The following is a 22,731-nucleotide window of genomic DNA, read 5'->3' as shown; positions in this document are numbered from 1 at the left end:
TCTCCCCGCAAGTCAGTGCTGCCTACACAGGGAAGTATAACAGTACCACCCACACAGGATGGGTCTGGGATTGCCTTCATAGGGAGTCACTAGAGCCAGGCAAGTTGGGGAGTGGGTGTTGCACACTGTGCAAAGAGCACCACTAAACCCTGCATTCTGTACACAGTGCACCCCTAAACCTTTTACTCTGCGCAGAGTTCAGGGGCGCACTATGTACAAATGGCACCCCTGGAACTGCACTTTGTTCATAACGCACGCCTGAAATCTGCACTCTGTACATAGGGCTTCCTTAAAACTGCACTCTATACATAACACACTCCTAAACTCTGCACTTTGTACATAGCGTACCCCTGAACTCTGAGTACACTTGCGACTGGGCCCTGGTTTTCTGCCACCATGGGGGTCCCCAGTTGGGGGTCCCTTTATGGTTTATTGCACCGGGGCCCTGAAGGTTCTAGTTACACCTCTGCCTGTGCTGTTAAACTGTTTTATGGTCTTGGCCACAGTGCTGCAGCTCAGTTTCAGGTTCTTGGCAATCTTCTTATAGCCTAGGCCACCTTTATCTAGAGCAACAATTCTTTTTTTCAGATCCACAGAGTTTTTTGCCATGAAGTGCCATGTTGAACTTCCAGTGATTAGTATGAGAGTGAGAGTGATAACACCAAATTTAACACACCTGCTCCCCATTCACACCTGAGACCTTGTAACACTATCGAGTCACAAGAGGAGTGGAAGAGGACTCCAGTGGTAAACTGTGAAGCTCTGGTGAACTCTATGCCCAAGAGGGTTAAGGCAGTGCTGGAAAATAATGGTGGCCACACAAAATATTGACACTTTGGGCCCAATTTGGACATTTTCACTTAGGGGTGTACTCACATTTGTTGCCAGTGGTATAGACATTAATAGCTGTGTGTTGAGTTATTTTGAGTGGACAGCAAATTTACACTGTTATACAAGCTGTACACTCACTACTTTACATTGTAGCAAAGTGTTATTTCTTCAGTGTTGTCACATGAAAAGATATAATAAAATATTTACAAAAATGTAAGGGGTGTACTCACTTTTGTGAGATACTGTACATATCTGTTTGTACGGGTTTCATTCAAAAGGGGTAAGTTGTATCCTCCCACTGAAAAAGCCATTGAGCAGACTGCTTTGTTAACAAAAGTTGCCAAAGAAAAGGTCTAGGAATAAAGATAATTTATGTTCACAATACATTCAAACACTATTATTAACACTGCTGCGTCTTTTCATTTTGTAGACCCCACATCTTTAGCATCTCTTGGGGGCTCTTTCGATGTACAAGGAGGAGGTGCTTTTCAGAGCAGCTGGTCTTCTCCTCCTTTGGTATGTTGAATGTCTTAAATCCAGGATGCCCAACGGGATGCACCCCCAGTGCCATGAAACACATTCCAGTGTAGACATCATCGATTGGGAAAGGAGCAACGAAACGTGACACCAGGTAGAGCCATGGGATTAACCTACCCGAAAAAACATACCCTCCTCCTCCAGCATAGGGTGGGTAAAATCCAGCATAGAAAGATGGGGGGATGTAGTACTTGCTATGAGTGTCTCTGTAAGGTCTGGCTGCCTTGACGACATGACCCATATAGAGCGAGGAATGCCGTTGGCCATCTAATAATGACAAGACTTGCACAATATTGGGAATTCGAGCAAACACGTCATCATCCCCCTTAAGGATATATTTAGCTCTAGCACAATGTTTATTTGCCCATCCTAAAAAAAGCTGGTCTTTTAAAGTCAGATTGAAAAAGGTGTCCACAAAATCCCACTGGAGAAGGTCATAGGAACGACTGTTTTCATACGCCAGCAGAGGAGAGAGGTCAGGGACCTGTACCGTGCCCAAGAGAAACACTAACTTGACATTCTTTCCCTCATAATTTCTCTCTCCTCCCCAGCTGTCCCTTACTGCCTGCCGTTGAGCAAAATTCTGTGGAGAAGACTTAATGGCCAAAAGAAGAAAAGTATTGTTGAGTGAACATTTTTTTGGCTGATTAATAATCATTCTGTGATTTCGGCATCGACTGTGAATCAGAAAGCTCTGTAAGAGATCTGGATAGGGATCCGTCACTTTCTCTTGTGGTACACTTGTGGAGTTGCCGCATGTCCATGCCATTGGTCCCTTTAAGTCCAGCAGCTGCAGTTGCTCAGTATTCCAATAAGCTTCTGATCGTATTACAGCTTTCCGCAGTTTCTGCGCTAGGTTATGAAGGGTCGCCATAGACAGCTCTTCATCACCTCGTAAAGAGTCCAGCTGAACCATAGGACTTCTGAAGGGTTCTGGAGAAACGGACGGTGCCTCAGGGAGATGGGCAGGAGTAAAAGTCAAGTCTATGTAGATCTTGAGGGCAACCAACATGAAAAGAGCGATGAGTGAGATGCTGAACTTCCGGCATCTCACCATAGTTGGTGGCTGGATGAAATGGAAACAACACATAAATAGGTTTAGAATAAATCAAATGGTATTTCTACCTTCACAGTGCTATCATAAAATACAGAAAATGAAAAGTGAAGGAGTTTCCTATAGCAACTTCTGGAATTCAGCAAATTAACCCCTTCTTGAGGGTAAAACTAATGTTTATGTCTGAACACAATTTTGCAACTTTGACATGTGTTAGTAAAACCGTACATATCATAGCAACTACCACTGTGTATGCAGGTGGATTATACCTTGTTTTTTTTTAAGACAAAATGGGATTTCTTTTAGTGGTAATTGGTAGCATATATCTCCTGTTGTTTCTATTATCAAAGGAAAACTGACCCAAAATAGTAAAAAACAAACAAAAAAAAAAACAAACATTTTTTTTAAAAAAAAAGCACATGTATATTTGTTTGCTATTACCATAACTTACCACCAAAGAACAATCCATAAATTCTCCCAACGAACATAGAAATACCACATATGTGTATGTTATTTGTACCCTTAATACAGCCTAGAAACAACAGTCTGCATTTTGCCTTATTTTTATTCTACCTAAAACACACTGACACAAATACCAATTTGAAAAATGCTTTCTTTTAAAAAAAAAATAAAAAATCCTACCCAAAATATACTGAGACTCGGACATTTGACCTTTACCTGGACCCGAACACTAACCCTGGCACTGATCTAGCTGTTTTTTTTTCTTTATTTTTACACACTTTTGTTTGTTGACATTTTTCTCCCCTACAAGAAGAGAAAGATGCAATGGGGTTGATTTACTAAAGGCAAATCCACTCTGCACTGCAAGTGCACTTGGAAGTGCAGTCCCTTTAGATCTGAGGGGTAGATCTGAAATGAGGGGAATTTCCGCTGATTTTATCATCCAATCATGTGCAAGCAAATATGCTGTTTTTTATTTTCCTTGCATGTCCCTCTCAGATCTACAGCGACTGCATTTCCAAGTGCAGGAAGTGCACAGTCGATTTGCCTTTAGTAAATAACCCCCAGTGCATCTTATCCTACCTAAAACACATGGACACCAGTACCAATTTGAAAAATGCTTTAAAATAAATAAATAAATAAATAAATAAACAAAAAGAAAAAAAAAAAAATCCTTCCCAAAATATACTGACCCCGACCTTTTGCCCTTACCTTGACCCCAATACTAACACTGACATCGATTTTGATCTAGCTATTATTCTCTTTATTTTTTAATATATTTTTTTAAAATGTATTTATTTATTTATTTTTTTTTTAACACACGTTGTTGACATTTTTCTCCCCTGCAAGAAGAGGAAGATACAATGGATCTTATCCTACCTAAAACACACTGACCAATTTGAAAAATGGTAAAAAAAAAAAAAAAAAATCCTACCCAAAATTTACTGACCCTGGCCTTTGACCCTTACCTGGATCCTAACACAAACCCTTGCACTGATATAGATCAAACCTTGATCTAGCTATTTTTTTTTTTTTTTTTTACACACTTTTGTTGTTGTCATTTTTCTCCCCTGCAAGAAGAAAAAGATGCAATGGGGTTTATTTACTAAAGCTGGAGAGTGCAAAATCAGTCTCACTTCTGCAGAGAAACCAATCAGCTCCAGGTTTTATTGCCAAAAGCTTAATTGAACAAACTGAGGTTTTACACTGGCTCTGTGTACTTGCTGTGACATTAGGACAGGTTTCTCATGCTCCCAGTTTTTTTTTTTTTAAATCCATTTATAGTATAGAAAATGCAACCGAAGGGCAGAGACAACGAAAACTGACACTGTTGTAGTATCTAAAGCAAATAAGAAACCAAGGGCCACCTACAACTAAAATTTTACTAAGTGGGCAAGCTCAGTATTATCAGTATTTATTATAACATTATTCTGGCTTGTACCACTCTACCATGGGTTTTACTCAACTGAGCAGGTCTGGGCAGCATTACTGGAATCCAAAAACTAAATATTAGGGACCATTTGCACTAGTCTTTTTTTCTGCAATACATTTTACTCCACTTAATTGCCACATTGTTTTGTGTTTTAATGCATATGCACTTTGGAAAACCGTTATTCTGAATCTTTCTTCCACACTTTATATAATGAATGAACAAAAACAAGTACATACTAACAAGCACTAAAAAGGTGCATGCAAAAAATAAATAAATAATAAAAAACAAAAAACAAAATAAAAACCTCATGCCCTAAAGTCAATAATGCACATTACTAATGCAGTGTAAGCACCCTTAAAGAGGAACTTCACAGGGGAATGAATAAATTAAAAGCCAGTAGCTACAAATACTGCAGCTTCTGACTTTTTAAAGAAACAGATACTTTCCATTCCCTACAAGTCCAGTGTTGTCTTCTACACAGCAGATGATTCTCAGTATTCCTGTTCCTCTGTGCCGCCATCTTGGTTTTGGGAGCTGGCTGTTACTTCCTGGTGATTCATAGCAGTCTTCCTACTGTGCATGCTTGAGATATAGCCTGCCATGCTACTGATCCTGCAGCCTCCTGGGATGTATACGGGCGGATTTTATCCCATTAAAGCCACTGCTGTCAGAATACAATGTCCCAGCAGGGGACATTCCTTTATCTCCTTTGCTTAAGGAGGCATTATATGGATCGAAATTCAGTTAGTTCAGCAGGGACAGACAAATTTTTAAACCATGCATTGACAGGCTGGTTGTACAAAAGTCGATCTACCAATCGACTTCTATGCAACCAGCCTGACTGTTGTTTCTTCATCCATCAGTGCTGTGGGCTATAGCCGGCAGCACTGATCAGTGTATTCTAACAGCAGTGAAGTCTCCGCTTTGCCAGAATACATTAAAGTGGTTGTAAAGCCTAAACATTTTTTACCTTAAGGGCTCTTTCACATGGGGCGGATCAGTGATGATCCGCCCCGTGAACATCCGCTTGCTCAGCAGGGATCGCTCCGCCGATCCCCGCTGAGCAGGAAGATGACAGATCCGTTGCTGCACACTGTGCAGGGACGGACCTATCACAGTGCCGCTCTCCTCTATGGGGGATCGAATGATGATGGACCGTAGAGTCCGTCGTCACCCGATCCAATTCGAAAACGGATGGAAAGGTAGGGTTTTCCTCCATTACACTTTTTCGGATCAGAACAGGTCGGATGTCAGCGGACGTGTCACCGCTGACATCTGACGCTCCATAGACCTCCATGGAGTGTCCATTCAGGTCTGCCTAAAAAACGGACAGGCGGACCTGAACAGTCCGTGTGAAAGAGGCCTAATGCATTCCTTGCGTCAGCATCCCCTCCTCACCCTCCTGTTACTTACCCGAGACCTCATGCGATCCAGCGCCGTGCACATCTGCAGCTTCTCTCTCCCTTCACGTCTGTGTCTCGCTGGCTTTGCTGGGGCAACGGGAGCCATGGGCTCCCCGTGCTATCAATCAAAGCCTGTGACGAGGGAGCGGGGGGTGAGGCCAAGTCCCGCTGTCTGTGTCAGTGGACAGAGGGGAGGGGCACTGGACAAAGGGGAGGGGCCAAGAACACCAGCGGGGCACCCGAAAAGAGGAGGTTCACGGCCGCTCTGTGCAATTCTATTCGAAAAGAGGAGGTTCGAGGCCGCTCTGTGCAGCTCTATTCAAAAAGAGGAGGTTCGCGGCTGCTCTGTGCAATTCTTTTGCACAGAGCAAATCAGTATTGACATGTTTGTTATTTTAAAAATAAAAAACAAATAAAAAAAATTTACCTTCACAAATCACTTTAGCTTAGCGGGAGGATTCCTCCATCCACCTCAAATGTGTGGATGGGAAAATCAAGTCGTTTTTTTTTCATTCAAACCACTGATTGAAGGGGACAAAAAAAAATAAAGTAATGTATAGCCAGCCTTATGTGGATGGAGGAATCAGTTTTTTTTTTTGTTTTTTTTCGTTGAGCCAGCTGGCTGAAACTAACCATCTATGGTAGCAGCAGCTGGGGAGGGATGAAGGGGGATACTTGAGAGATTGCCGACTCTACTGACATCAAATCTAAGATGACAGTGCCCAGCAGCAGCGGCCTCAGGATAAATTTACAGGTAAATAACATGCATAAAATACATTAAAGGCGCAAATAATCCTTTTAGAAAAAACAGTTGTTGAAATGAATGGTCTGGTGACAGGTTCTCTTTACATTCGACAGGCTAAAATGAGCTTGCTTAGAGTGACTCTTAGCATTAGTGGAGGTTCGATTTTAGAGCAGTGAAGAGTTTGCTTTATTGGATGAATGAACTTACCTGCATCTAACAAAAACTGAAGTCTCAGTGATCCAAAAATCCAAAGAGATTTTCTACTTTCAAAAAGAAGCCAGAAAACATGTCCCGATATCCACCTGGCTGACTATTGTTAGAGATCTCCCAAATCGGTGACCCCCCCCCCCATGAGTCGGCTGTACGAACAGCACCCCCTGAGCATTGTCAAGAAGATCAGCTCCCAACTGACACATTCTAGACGTTTAAATTAATAGAAAAGTTTGATAAAAGTAAAAAAAACGATGCAATGAAATCTGCTTCCCTACTGCAAGTCATCTTTAGTACAATCAATGTCTCTTGTCATGTTAAACAATTTACGGTGACAACAAAAGGATGGTTTGAATGCTTCCCTGTGGCAATTAGCCACCTCGTTCATCACAGCATCCTGGCACATCTCCTGGGAAAAGCAAGTAACCGGCAAGCTCCATGGCAGATGCCCCAAAAAAAAAAAAAAAAACGGACTGCAGTACGACAAATTTAAATGCAGTAACAAGAAAAAAGAAAAAAGGATTGCATGCCTTACAGTCCTTATTAGTTTAATTTGATAATTAGCACTAATGTGACCACTGAGGCAGTTAATTCCATTCGGATAGGAAGCTGAACATATCGGCTGCTCTGGGTGACAGGCAGCAAGCACTGAATGGGATACACAAATTGTGTTTCCCTGCTTTCTTTGTCATTCATATGCATGGCTTACCTTACAGGGACAGTCTAGATATAATTCCAACATCTACTCGGTGACTGGGCTCCTTTGCCACTCCCTGCCAGCTACCTCCTCCTGTTTACATGATTACAGAAGCAGATGCAGCGGCCTCACTCCCCTCCTGTCTTCTCTTCTCCTCCCTCCTCTCCGGAATAACTTTATTATCTGAAATAACCCAGAAGTCTCAGCAGCACTAAATTATTCAGCACCGTGGTTATAAAGCCATATCTTCTAGAATATGACATTCTCGGATGTAGAAAGCGTTTCTGAGAGCCACAAGTGTTCCAAATACACTAATGGGTTAACAGGTCCATCCCCCTCCAGGACCGCAAGGCGCTTATGACATTAAACACATCTAAAAAGAAGAACTCTAGGCTAATTGATAAAATAAAAACAGCCCTCATTTTATTCTTTGTGCCCTGAAATACTAAAAATTATTCAGCTAGCAAAATTCCCTGAGATCTCTTTATATACTAAGCTGTGCATACCAGGTGAAGTTTGAGATCAGGAGTGCAAAACGCATGGGTTTGAAGAAGGTACTTGGGAGGGACTTATAGGAAAAAAGGTTTGCATGGTGGGAGGAAACGAAGGTAATAATGATCCCTAGCATTCTATAGAGTAGACCAAGGACAACGACAGTGGCCGGTGATCAAGACCCGGAATCTGTCCGTCAGAAAACATCAGCAGCCGGCGGTGAGTTCCCAGGAACGACGCATTGATAAATTCAAGGTGAGTATAGTTCCACTTTAACAGGGGAAGCACATCATCCACAATCAATTAAAAAAAGCATTGTCACCTATTCACATCAGTATTAAGCCGGCGTTGGAAGGATCGCAATTCAGCCGTTTCAGCAGCAACCGGACGAATTTTAATGAATGTATGGGCAGGCTGCCTGTACTTAAGTGCTCGATCGACTTCAATACAACCAGCCTGTCAGGTTTTTACATTTGATCATTGTTTTCTGACGGATAGGAAACCCGCTCTCAAAATACAAAAGTTACATGGGAGGGATTCCCCCAATCAATACTGACTGTGTTGATAGGGGAATCAAGCAATTTACTTTGGGTTGCAGGAAAGAATGTTGCTTAAACGTGGAGCTCCACCCAAAAGGGGAAGTTCCGCTTTAATGCCTCCTCCCTCCTCTTCCAGAAATTTAAATTGAACTTTTGGGGAAGGGGGGGGGGGGCAGGTACCCACTCCCACTCAGATCGTCTAGGCCAGTGATGGCGAACCTTGGCACCCCAGATGTTTTGGAACTACATTTCCCATGATGCCCATGCACCCTGCAGTGTAGGTGAGCATCATGGGAAATGTAGTTCCAAAACATCTGGGGTGCCAAGGTTCGCCATCACTGGTCTAGGCGATTGGAGGTGGAAGTTTTTCTCCCCACCTCCCCGCAGTCTTCTGGGACACGTAACCGGTCCCAGAAGACTATGGGACCATTCCCAATGTGCAGCGCGACTCGCGCATGTAGGCACCAAGCTTTCACAGCTGTGTGTCCACACTTAAGATGCTGGTGCTGAAGACAGAAGATGAGATGTCAGAACGCCCGGGGTGAGCACATCATGGGACAGGTGAGTGGCTGTTTATTAAAAGTCAGCAGCTACAGTTTTTGGAGCTGCTGACTTTTAATTTTTTTACACTGGCGTTCCTCTTTAATGTATGGCTTGCTATAGGCAAGAATCGAAAATAACTAATGGAATCACATGACAGCACAATACAACACCAAATATAGGGAAGGAATCCAGGCTGTCCTGGAAGAATCCTAGAAATTGAGTTACAAGGTGAATCCTACTATGGCCAGCTTTAGCCCTGATTGGAGAGTAGGGCAATTCGGATGTGTTTAACCCCTGCCCCCCAGGCAACCCACTATTTCTCTGTCTATGCAGAGGACAAAGACCTGTGAAATGTCCTCCCTCACAGGGAGGTTCTACTTTTAGCAAATCACTTGGATCCTGTGTATAGTACCAAAATGCTACCTTATTTTTCCATCATTTCTTAAAGTAGAACAGTAGGCCTCTGCGTAAATCTAAACACGGAGAAGATGCTTCCAATTAGGGCTGGGAGATTTTCTGGAAATAAAAAATCTGAGATTTTCTTAAAAAAAAACTCGATTCACGATTTGAATTTTTTTTTTTCACTGCGTCGGTCCTGAGGAGCAGCTGGCAGGAGTTTTTAGGCGAGGCCGCGGCTTTGGCCTAGTCCGTGGCGTCCGGCCTCGCAGACAAGGCGCGGTGAAAAAAAAAAAAATCTAAAAAAATCAATTTGCTTAAATTTTGAATTGATTTGACCTCTCAACTCGATTCACGATTTAAATCGATTTTTTCCCCAGCCCTACTTCCAATCCTATGATGGGTTTCAAAAAAAGGGACAAAATCACTGTTTCCCAAGCCCTGGGAATCTGGGGTGAGTTTTGGCAGCCCCCATATCTACTATACGAACTATCGAGTCCATGAAAACTGTACAGTAGGATTCCACGATGACTAAACAAAATTTCCACTGAAACTTCACATGTGACCAAAAGCTACTAGCAACACGGTCTTAACTCCTTCCCGTGGCCACCTCCCGGTCCTTTAACAGCTTCTAAATGCCGGGAGGTGGAGGCGGGCATTTGGGTCATGTGACCACTGCGATTGGCTGTCACATGATCGGAAATGCTCCCGATCGCAAGTATGCATCGAGAGTTTTACGGTTCCTGATGGTGACTGTGCTAGGAGCGCGCAGGACACACACTCTCAGCACAGAAAGCTGTTTACAAAAGGCCGCATATATCGGTCTCTCTGCATTGAAGTCTACCCCCCGAGAGGTCGCATATATGCACCATGTCGGCAGGAAGTGGTTAGGAATATTGTCTTTGTCCAACAGGGTAAATAGATGAGCCTTATGATCACTATATATAGATTCTAACTTGGAAATTGCCATTCAGTCACTAAGCCGTGTGCTGGTACTTGGGGTTGTAAGATTGGGCCCTGGTGTGTCAGATAATTGCTGACTGGGAGTATCCTAGGAGAACTCTTGCACAGTCTGCGCAGCATGGCAACCCAAAGGGCTCTTTGGCCATAAAAAGGTTTTTAAGGATAATTCTTGCTTTCTCTGCAAATACTAAATGTGTCATTATAGGAAGTAATAAGGAAGGCAGGAAAACCTATACTACGAAAAGGTCTAGGGCTGTGGAATGTGCCTAGGACTGGCCACCATCTTTTCCTCTAGGGAAAGGTGTTTTGGGACTTTCCTTTTTTCCCTAGCAGACAGGTTAGTATGCAAAGGCAACTATGGAACATACTGAGCAATAAATTGCAGCTCTGGTATACTAATGTTAATACTAAACTGCATTAGAGTGATCTGTAAGGACAATCCGATAGTACATTCTTGTATTTGCATGCAACTTCTGTCCCCAAGCAGATACAGTGATAACTCACATCCTACAAAATAATCTACATACGCTCAATACCTATAGACAATCAGACAGTAGGTTCTTGTATTTAGCTAGGTCATCATTGACCCCAATGTCATACATACCCAAAATACACACACCCTTACTTTTGACTTCCCCCACATATGACTGCTGATATAGCAGCTATATACCCAAGCTCTCTGTACACCTGCAGTGAAGTGCACTACCAAGCATAAAGAAGCTGGGTAAATAATGAACATGACTATTTTACAAATGTCAGGTGCCCTGCCAGATGTTAGAAGTCGGACTCCACTCCAGCACCATGGGGCATATTGTCATACTGATGCAAGTTAGGTTATGCAGATCGCTACTTTTGGAGACTTTACCTGTAGCAGTAACAGAATAAACTTTCACACTAAAATTTCTACACAATATTCTGTCATGAGGGCCATATAAAATACTTGTATTGACTTTTTTAAGTACTGTAACATACCATGTAATGCATAAGGGTATAAGTGATAGAGAATCATTATACTGCATCTACCGGACGCAATACTGCCCTTAAAGGGGTTGTACACCTTTGTGTTTTTTCACCTTAACGCATCCTATGCATTAAGGTGAAAAAACACCTGGCAGTGACCGGCTCCCCAGCCCCCCTGTTTTACTTACCTGGAACTTGACCCGTCGGGGACGCGCTGTCTCTCTGCCCGGGGTTCTCGGCTCTTGATTGGATAGATTGATAGCAGCGCAGCCATTGGCTCCTGCTGCTATCACTGAAATCCAATGACAGGGGCGGGGCCAAGTCATACATTCGGCGGCTATGGCCGCCGAATGCTGGACTCGGGAGCGTGTCCGCAAGGTAACCCCCTCGGGGAAGCGCTTCCCCGAGGGGGTTATCTGATGCGGGGAGGAGCCGTGAGAGCCGCTGGGGGACCCCAGAAGAGCATGTTCGGGGCCACTCTGTGCAAAACAAGCTGCACAGTGGAGGTAAGTATGATATGTTTGGTATTTAAACAAAAAAAAAACCCCTTACAATCACTTTAACACCACACAAGAACATGGCTGCAGGGCGAGTAACACATGAAGGTCCTGTTTGCCTGTGCAGCAGGTATGAGCTCAGGTGTATCCGGATACGAGTCCGATTCTGCCTGAGCTAGCCCGCTGGAAAGCTGTCAAAGCAGACAGTCATAGGAGGCAGAGGAGTTCCCAGCCCAGCAGCTGCATGTATGCAGAGGGTGTGTATACATGCGGCTGCGGGATGGAGGAATGCCCCTGCCACCCTGATTGGCAGTCCTCTTTGACAGCTTTTTTCGGTGGGCTAGCTCAGAGAGGTGCAGACTTGTGTCCAAACATGCCTGAGCTCATCTCTACTCTGCAGCAACCTGGACTGTTACCCCATTTACACTACCAGTCATGCAAGTGGTTTATACTGTTGTATAGATTAGAGACACTATAACAGATTTTAACTAACTATACAGCTTTGTGTAAAGGGCATAGTGTTGTATTCAGTATGGGCAGGTATTGTGCTATTACCTGAAAAAGTCCTCCACTGTAGGAAGAACTACATAAATAAAAAACATATCATGGGGACAACTTGTACGTTACTTTTTTTTTGTTACAAGCTTTATGGAGAAAGGTTTTTGTGGCACCATCCCTAAAATGTTAGCCTTGAACCATGTACGCAAATGAGGCATATGTCACAATGCAGACCATTAGGAATATTACAAATACAGTCACAAATTATGAATTTAATATAGGAGGCCTGATCCAAAGATGATTGCTCAGTTCTCAGGGGATAGTTACTTCTTCTCAGGCGTAGAAGAGAGCTTGGTGAAAACTGAGAAGGTGACAGGGACAGAAGGTCCCGCAGCTAGGTTATTAACAAAAGTTAATCCTGGCTAAGAAAAGCCCAAACATGCCCTCCAGGTTGTCATGAGAGCTTCTCTCGCATGTGCTGTCCTGGAAGACGATTGGGGAAAATTAGTTAATGAGGGCTGGTGTTAGGATAGGGAGGGTTAATGTTAGGATTATTACAGAAAGGGATAGTGTTAGGACACAGAGAGAGCTAGTATTAGAAATAAAGAAAGGGTTAGGATCACAATGGGAAATAGTGTTAAAAGGATATGTAAAGGTAAAAAAAAAAAAAAACCATGTCATACTTACCTCCTCTGTGCAGTTGGTTTTGCACAGAGCGGCCCCGATCCTCCTTCTGGGGTCCCTCAGTGGCGCTCCTGGCCACTCCTCTTCTCAACTGCCCTGTTGGAGACCTGCTCTCCCTTGGGGCATTCGTGCTGGCGCGCTCCCATGTCCTGCTGCTACGTCCATTGACACAGACAGCAGGACTTGGCCCCGCCCCCCTGCGTAATTGGATTGGATTGACAGCAACGGGAGCCAATGGCTGTGCTGCCATCAATCTATCCAACCAGGACCCGAGACACCGGCTGGAGCTGGTGTGCTTGTCCCAGTCGCTGGAAAGACCGGGTTCAGGTAAGTAAAAGGGGGGCTGCTGCATCACAGGAGGTTTTTCACCTTCATGCATAGAATGCATGAAGGTGACAAACCTTGAAGATTTACAACCCCTTTCAGATTATAAGGAGGGTAAGTGTTAAGGATACAGAGAGAGTTGGTGCTAGGATTACAGGGAAGAATACTGATTAGGTGAACAGGGAAGGTTAGTGTTGTGCCGCGTACACATGAGCGAACTTTATGGCAAACTTTGTCCGGCCGATTTTTCGACGGACTTTCCGAATGAACGGACTTGCCTACACACGATCAACCAAAGTCCGACGGATTCGTACGAGATGACGTACGACCGGACTAAAACAAGGAAGTTCATAGCCAGTAGCCAATAGCTGCCCTAGCGTCGGTTTTTGTCCATCGGACTAGCATACAGACGAGCGGACTTTTCGACCAGACTCGAGTCCGTCGGACAGATTTGAAACATGTTACAAATCTAAGTCCGTCAAACTTTTGAGAAAAAAAAAGCCCGCTGGAGCCCACACACGATCGAATTGTCCGACGGACTCCGGTACGCCGGACCAAGTATGCCGGAAAGTCAGCTTGTGTGTACGGGGCATTAGAATTAAGGGGGGTGGGGGAATAGTGTTAGGAACACAGAGAGAACTAGTATTAGAAATACAAAAAGGGGTAGGGTTAGGATCACAATGGGTAATAGTGTTATGATAAGGAGGGATAGTGTTAGGACTACAGGGAGGGTAAGTGTTAGCATTACAGGGAGAGAGAATGTTAGGGATACAGAAAGAGCTGGTGTTAAGATTACAGGGAAGACAAATTATAGGTGAACAGAGAGGGTTAGTGTTAGAATTAAGGGGGAGGACGGGGGGGGGGGATAGTGTTAGGAATACAGCGAAGGCTAGTGTTAGGATTTTAGAAAGGAAAAGTGTTATGATTACAGGGAGGGATAGCATTAAGAATATAGAGAGGGTCTATGTTAGGATTACAGGTAAGAATTGTGTAAAGACTACAGGGATGGTTAGTGTCAGGATTATAGGGAAAGGATAGTGTTATGATTAAGGCAAAAAAGTGTTAGGATTACAGGAAGGATAAAAAAGTTTGGGTAAGGTTCACAAGGTGATTAAAGTAGAACATAGCTCTCAGCAATGGAAGCTCCACTCTGAAAACTATCATTGTCAAGCTCCTGGTGTTGAGATTTAAAGCATTGCTAACAACTGCAAGTGAAACCCCACAACTAAAGACCCTCCACCTCCTGTCCCTTCTATTGTTTTCTGCTGCTTCCAATAGGACAAGATTTCCAAGAGGTCCGAGACTAGTTATAACACACAAAGCTTTTCTCATCCACACATTGATCTGTCGCCAAATTGCACAAGTAAATGTATTGTTACAATTTACAGTCAGAAAAATAAACACGAATTGCACACATCCTAATGTTCAGACTTACTAGAGATATCACAGCTTCAATATTAGGAGACACTGACACCACAACACTCGCAGTATAAACACTGTAGATCCCTTTTGATGTGTAGACTTCCTTCTCACCTGTGCATTACTAGACTTCTGACAGGGTACCAGTCTCTCCTCCCTGCAGGCCTTCCGAGTAGTCCATCATTACAACCTCACAAGCTGGCATCATCTCCTCCAGAAGGATACTGGTTAAACCCTTGTGGGAAACTTTGGGGAGGTTTGAAACATCCAAATGCTTAAGATTCCTATAGTGCAGAGAAAAAGAAGGACAAGTGTCTTAGATCGATACGCAATACGTTGCTCTGAGGGCCTATTCACACTGAAGACTGGAAAATGTAAATAGCACCTGTCACGGATTACGGACGCCCACGGCGACTAGCTAACCGCGACATGCATTCCGTGACCGGGGTATATGAGGAACTAAGGGAATAAGGGGGACTTATACTGATCATGTAAGACTGGCTGTGGTACTTTCACAGCCTTCACTACCTTTGGCCACCATTAGAGGGAGACTCCACTCCAATCCAGCTAGCTGACCACACACAGGCAGATACGAATCTTACATACAATCTGGTGCACTCTAATGGTTGAGGAGCAGTCTAGCAATTAGCACACACTTCTAGGGTTCCTCCAGCTATTCTGCAAGCTTGAACCCCGGTGTTAAATCACTCTTCCCACTGTCCCCACACCCACACACCAGACACACAATAAACGATAGCCTGCCACCACCCAACAGTTTGTCCGCAGACTGGTCTACTGAGCCACCACACACACAGATCTCTGTCTGGCAGATCTGTTAGCTTACAATCTGCATGCAATCTGCCAACACACAGTGCAATTGCATACTGATTGGCACGTAATTTAGACCGAGTACTTAGGCACTAAAATACAACAACCTCTCCAGAGATATGAGTCCTAGCTTAGTACACAGAAGTCACTTATTAATTTTATCTTTTATTACCCTGAAAGTGGGCAGTGCATATAAGATATACAAAGAAAAAGGATTTACCAAAAAAAAGATACAAAAAATGCAGAACACAAATTGGCAATTTGCTATGAAAATAAAAAGGGATAAAAACAGAAATAAACTTTACCGAAGTCTATCCTTTCGTAGAAGCATACTGGAACATGTGGGAACTCCTCAGTTTCGAACTGGCTTCGTGGAAGAACGATCTCCATATCACAGGCTACCCAATTTATTGAAATATGGATGTGGGCTGGACTTTAGCCCTTGGCCAATCAACCCTGGGGGGGGGGGGGGGTCCTGTCTCAGCCCACAGAAGGTTTTGTGTTCTGAATTAACCAGAGTGGAAGTGGCCCAGAACGGCGCTGATTGCTGGGTCATGGATAGAATTTCCGATACCAGCGCATCAGTTCGATCGCAACAGTGCCAATCACTGCCTGCCTGCTGCAATCAGGCGCCATATAGCGGTTTTGTGTGGTTCTCCAGGACACGTACACATAACCCATCACGTGTACGATCAAAAGGAATTATTTTCATCTCTCAGACACTCATATTTTAGCTTTTATGAGAGATAAAATAGGTTCCTTAGATCTCTTGATATTAATCAAAGCTTGCAGACTGGTTGGGGCCTTGCGAATACCCCCTGCAGATCCGTGTAGCCAAGATGACTAGTAGTTTTCTTTGAGCCTCAGGAAGGTGGCAATCTATGTTTACTCTAATGGGAACTTTTATTGGCATCTAGGTGTCACTTCGATCCTAAAAAACTGGCTCTGTCCTTTTCAAATGCTAATGAAAGAACATATGTGCATGACTGACATAGAATACTATATTTTTAATAACCCAGAATTAAACTACATCTACAATTACGCTACTTCTACAGATCACACCACATCTTTTTAAGGCAAAACTATCCTACGCTTACATTTTCGTTCCAGCACCAAGTATGTTTTTCTTTTTTATGTGGTTTTAGTGATTCCATTTAATTGACTTAAAGTGGTTGTAAACCTCAGACATTAAATATGAACAAAGCATATCCCTCTATAGTGTGTGCTTGTCACATAAAGGCACTGAATTCCATTTCTGTCTGCTGCTTTGTTCCTCTGCTTTCAGCAGGATTCAGGATTTGACAATTTTTCCTGACACCAAGAGAGAAATGGTGACAGGGGAGGGACCTCCAGCAGATTGAAAGCCTCAGCTCAGTCCATGTGTGCTGTGTGAAGGGGGGGTGTCTCTTCAGTCCAATCAGCTCTCAGAGTTTTGTTCACTGAGCGCGGAGGAATGAATTTTCAGCTCTCCGCCCCCCTTTTTTTTAAAGTCTCAGATAAGCTTATAAATTCAGCACCTTGAATGATCATAGAGAAGAGAAGACTGCAGATGGACATATCAAACTTATGTAGGAGAATTTGTTTCATCTCTGTGTATCACCTGAGCATAGTCTCTTCACTGGGTATATGTAAGGGTTTACAACCACTTAAAAAAGGTAAAAGTGAGCTTAAGCAAAATTTAGCCCTTAGGCTGGACATACACATAAAGATTCTTTTTTTTTCCTGCAGGCTGAATGGAAAAAAAAAACAAAAAAAAAACAAAACACACTATACAGTACAGTACTACGGCTATTGTATTTTTACAGCCAGCCCCACCACCTGAAAAGCAGCTGCATCTGACTGGACTGGATGCGAACATTGTTCAGCCAATAACCACCTTCCACCCAACTCTTTTTTGACCTTTTTAATTAAGGGATTGGTGTGGAAGGCAGCCGACAGGGCCATCTATTGAGCAAATTTTGGGCTGTTCATCATCAACCAGCACTAATTTAACCATTTCGCATCCAGGCCAATTCTGACACTTCACTCCTACATGTAAAAAATCATAATTTCTTTGCTATAAAATTACTTAGAACCCCCAAACATTATATGTTTTTTTAGCAGAGACCCTGGAGAATACAATGGCGGTCATTGCAACTTTTTATCTCGCACGGTATTTGCGCAGCAATTTTTCAAACGCGTTTTTATGCTTTACAAAAAAAACAAAAAACAGTAAAGTTAGCCAAATTTTTTTGCATAATGTGAAAGATGAAGTTATGCTGAGTAAATAGATACTTAACATGTCACGCTTCAAAATTGCACAAGCTAATGGAATGGCGCCAAGCTTTGGTACTTAAAAATCCCCATAGGCGACGCTTTAAAATTTTTTACTGGTTACATGTTTTGAGTTACAGAGGAGGTCTAGAGCTAGAATTATTGCTCTCGCTCTAACGTTCGCGGCGATACCTCACATGTGTGGTTTGAACACCGTTTTCATATATGGGCGAGACTTACGTATGCGTTCGCTTCTGCATGCGAGCACACGGGGACAGGGGCACTTTAAAAAAAAAAAAAATTTATTGTTAATTTTACTTAAAAAATTTTATTTTGACACTTTAAAAAAAAAAAAAAAATTTGATCACTTTTATTCCCATTACAAGGAATGTAAACATCCCTTGTAATAGGAATATGGCATGACAGGACCTCTTTACAGCGAGATATGGGGTCAATAAGACCCCACATCTCACCACTAGGCTGGGAAGCCTAAAATCAAAAAAAAAAAAAAAAAGACGACCACCGCTTTCCAGCCGAGGCGGCGCCGTTTTTTTGAATGCAGAGGCCAAGCGTGACGTCATAACATCGCGCCCGGCCTCCGAACGATCATAGAGACTCCGGCGACCATCTGGTCCGCCGGAAATCTCCATGGTCAACATCCGGGGCCGGCGGATCCGCTCTCCGACTCACCGATCGCTGAGGTGAGTCAGGAGAAGCACGTCCCCTTTCGCCACCCGTAAGAAAGATCAAGCGGCGGAACAGCCGATATGATCGTTCTTATGGTGTATGGAATCGCTGGCTGAAAATGCCGATATCTGAATGATGTCTGTAGCCTCAGGCATCATTCAGATATAACCCCGGAAAGTCGAGGCCGTCATATGACAGCCTAAGGATATCAAGTGGTTAAACAGTGTACGGCCAGCTCAAGAGATCGATGACATCAGCAACTCCTGAAATCTAGGCATTAAAACATGCAAACCTACGCATTTCAGACATGCTGTACTGTATTTTTAAGGGACATTTATAGTTACATAAATTTTAAATGACACATATTCATGGAGTTTAACATTCATTTTTTTTTTTCAGGCCCAAGAACCCTAAACCTCTAAAGTGTTGTCAAATTTCTTTCTGACTGCTAAAGACGATCGAATAACTCCCTGAATCACTGATTGGTATGTCTTCCCTGAGTGTGCAACCTCCACCACCTCTGTGCAGTAGGCTACCACTAGTGCTCCCACCTACCACTCCCATTCCCATCCACCCCCCTGATAACTGCCAGGACTTGGGCACCAAGTGTTGCATGTGTACCATTAGTAGGACTGGGATATTTAGTAGGGCACCAGCGGTAAGAGGTGTATGCCACCAAAGCAAAATAACTTCTCCTTCAGTGTCATGACTTACAGTGGATACAAAAAATCTACACACAACGTCAGGTTTCTGTAATGTTAAAAAATGAGACAAAGATAAATAATTTCAGAAATTTTTCCACCTTTAATGTGACCTAAAAACTGTACAAAATAAAAAATAATAAAATAATGTGGTTGCATAAGTGTGCACACCCTTAAAACTAATACTTTGTTGAAGCACCTTTTGATTTTATTTCAGCACTCAGTCTTTTTGGGGATGAGTCGATCAGCATGGCACATCTGGACTTGGCAATAATTGCCCACTCTTCTTTGCAAAAACATTCCAAATCTGTCAGATTGCGAGGACATCTCCTGTGCACAGCCCTCTTCCGATCACCCCACAGATTTCCAATCGGATTCAGGTCTGGGCTCTGGCTGGGCCATTCCAAAACTTTAATCTTCTTCCGGTGAAGTCATTCCTTTGTTGATTTGGAGGCATGCTTTGGGTCGTTGTCACGTTAAAAGATGAAGTTCCTCTTCATGTTCAGCTTTCTAGCAGAAGCCTGAAGGTTTTGTGCCAATATTGACTAGTATATGGTACTGTTCATAATTCCAGCTGAAGAAAAACAGCCACAAAGCATGATGCTGCCACCACCATGCTTCACAGGGTATAGTGTTCTTTTGGTGATGTAGTGTAGTGTTGTTTTTTTTGCGCCAAACATATCTTTTGAAATTATGGGCAAAAACTTCAACCTTGGTTTCTTCAGACCATAACACATTTTCCCACATGCTTTTGGGAGACTTCAGATGTGTTTTTGCAAAATTTAGCCGGGCTTGGATGTTTTTCTTCGCAAGAAAAGACTTCCGTCTAGCCACTCCACCCCATAGCCCAGACATATGAAGAATATGGGAGATTGTTGTCACATGTACCACACAGCCAGTACTTGCCAGATATTCCTGCAGCTCCTTTAATGTTGCTGTAGGCCTCTTGGCAGCCTCTCTGATCAGTTTTCTTCTCGTCTTTTTATCAATTTTGGAGAGACGTCCAGTTCTTGGTAATGTCACTGTTGTGCTATATTTTCTCCACTTGATGATGTATGTCTTTACTGTGTTCCATGGTATATCTAATGCCTTGGAAATTATTTTGTACCCTTCTCCTGACTGATACCTTTTAACAACGAGATCCTTCTGATGCTTTGGAAGCTCTCAGCAGACCATGGCTTTTGCTGTAGGATGCGACTAAGAAAATGTCAGGAAAGACCTACTAGAACAGCTGAACTTTATTTGAGGTTAACCAGAGGCACTTTAAATGATGGCAGGTGTGTACTGACTCCTATTTAACATGAGTTTGAATGTAATTGCTTAATTCTGAACACAGCTACAGTACATCTCTAGTTATAAGAGGGTGTGCACACTTTTGTAACCACATTATTTTCTTTTCTTTTTACTTTTGCCCCTTAAAAGATTTCAGTTTGTTTTCATTAGAGTTGTACAGTTTATAGGTCACATTAAAAAGGTGGAAAAAGTTCTATAATGACTTATCTTTGTTTCATTTTTCTTACATGACAGAAACCTGACATTTTGTCAGACATTTGGGTGTGTAGACCTTTTATATCCACTGTACCTTCAGCATTAAAAGGAAACAAGAGTGCATTGGACTTATGAAACACATCAAATCATTTAAAGACTCACAGGAAATGATTAAACCAAGCTCATCTGTTACCTGTACAATCCTCCAGCATTATCTCCACATGCATCGATGAAGGGGGTTCCACTCTGGACAGGCGCCAACCATTGCAGGAACCCACACAGAGTGGTGTGTACATCCACAGCGAGTTATCTCATGAAGATGTTTCATTGTTGAGGAGATACTGAAGGATTTACTGAATGAGCAACAGACCAGTTTGATGAAATATTTGTTTTTAACAATTGCTTTAATAAACTTAATGTTTACCTAAAACGGAACTACACTGCATATGAGCACCACAAACCAAAAACACTATTTAATTAATTTTTAATATTCAAAGCAAACTCCCCATCCATGTCTGAGAAATCACTTTGAAAAACACCCCCCTAGCATTTCTGGCTGTACCATCTTGAGTAAGGGCAAATGACTCATGTAGCATTTACTTCCTAGAATTCATCTGCCCTTGGCTCATGCATGCATGCAGGGGGGCGTGCTTAGCTGAGAAAGCCCCTCCTGTAGACTTCTTTGATGTATGACATAATTTTCCTAGGCATGGAAACCAGGAAGTAACTGAAGAAATGTGAAAAAAAGGTTTAAATCAAGCAAATATGGTATACCTTCCTGTCTATTTACTAATGCTAGCAGCATAAGGACTAAAAATAGTCAAAAGTCGACTGAAAAACAGTGAAGTTCCACTTTAATAAATCTTCACAAAGCCAATGTGATCTTGTGTTTTTTATATGCTTAACATAGTACCCGATCTGCATTGTAAGAAGTGCTGATAATTTGTCTATTGGATATATTATTTAGGAAGATCTACGTCACTGGCTTACAGTATACCTCAGTGGTGCTCTGTGCTGTGAAAAAGAAACTCACGTTTAGCATTTATGGCCCCTGTCCTTATCTACTAAATAAAGGGGAAAAAACGCGCTAATGTATCAATAATAATGAATCACTAAATAAAAAAATGATGAATCAAATGAGCAGCAGCTTAATGCCGCTGAATTAAAGGTCCTGGATTGAGCGCCGTCATCTGTGTTTGGAGATATCTATGCAGCCATCCATCCAGAGTTCATCTCCACGATCTTCTGTGCAAGCAAAGGCCTTGGCTGGGCTATAGCCACATGCCTGGTTTTGCTTGCCATCTGGTAAGCGAGTTTTTCTAAAAGGTGGTGGCACACTTTGCTGAACGAACTCACTGTGGTGTTAATACTAGAAAATCTGGTCTATTATTCCACAATTTTGTTTGCCTATAGAGAGATGATGATCATTTCTACAATCAAATGTTTATAAATTGGACTTTACTAGCGCGACTTCTCCTTTTTTATGTCCTTATCTACTGCTGCAACTTCCAAAGAATCTATGCAAATGCTGACTTATTTTTAAAGGGCCCAAAGAGACCAGAAACAAACATTCAGGAACAGAAATGTCATATGGGTAAAACCAGTCCATTATTAAAGGATAAGTTCACCTTTGGGAACATGTTTCATGTTCCACCCGTTTTTATGGTGAAACGTGTAACATGTTCCCACTCCAGCAGCTCTCCCCCCAACTTGTGACAGCAGGCCGAGGATCTTCTCCCCGCACCTGCTGTCAGAAATTGAAGGAGTTCTGTGAAAGATGCCTACAAGTTCCGTCAGCCTCTTCGGTAAAGCTCTTATAGTCTATTGAGCTTCCTGTCATTCAGTAACTGCCTGCCTGTTTCTGAGGTACAGGCAGACAGCTACACTGACAGTCTATAGGAGCTGGACATTGCACCTGTGATCTGCTGATCGTGGGTACAATGCTTTACAGGCTCCTAGGAAAAAAAAATATTGAATGCACATTTTTTTACCTGCAAAAAAATAAGCATTTATTTTTGTTATTTGATTTTTTTAAAAAGTAAACGTATCCTTTAACCACTTCCCGACCGCTGACATACGTCCTCACTT

The 22,731-nt window shown here is 42.7% G+C and overlaps 1 protein-coding gene across 4 annotated transcripts in view; it reads right to left on the bottom strand.

Annotated features, from left to right (window-relative positions):
• Positions 1-1,185: 1,185 nt before the first annotated feature.
• LOC141107748 (distal membrane-arm assembly complex protein 2-like) overlaps positions 1,186-22,731 on the bottom strand; it is a 33,572-nt gene continuing 12,026 nt past the window's right edge. For 2 of the 4 annotated variants that reach the window (XM_073598680.1, XM_073598681.1), the window contains exons 6-7: positions 14,801-14,970; positions 2,301-2,434 (exon numbers count right to left, since the gene is read on the bottom strand). In XM_073598680.1, the coding sequence (XP_073454781.1) occupies positions 14,811-14,970 (160 nt within the window). In that variant the 3' untranslated portion in view covers positions 2,301-2,434; positions 14,801-14,810. Of the gene's footprint in view, positions 2,435-7,383; positions 7,541-14,800; positions 14,971-22,731 lie in introns of those variants that run through there. The other 2 variants (XM_073598679.1, XM_073598678.1) reach the window with 2 other exon arrangements.

Source organism: Aquarana catesbeiana, linkage group LG09, assembly GCF_042186555.1.
Source record: "Aquarana catesbeiana isolate 2022-GZ linkage group LG09, ASM4218655v1, whole genome shotgun sequence".
Taxonomy (NCBI): Eukaryota; Metazoa; Chordata; class Amphibia; order Anura; family Ranidae; genus Aquarana; species Aquarana catesbeiana.
The sequence above is the reverse complement of the archived record's forward strand: the minus strand, read 5'-3'. Positions and strand labels throughout refer to the sequence as shown.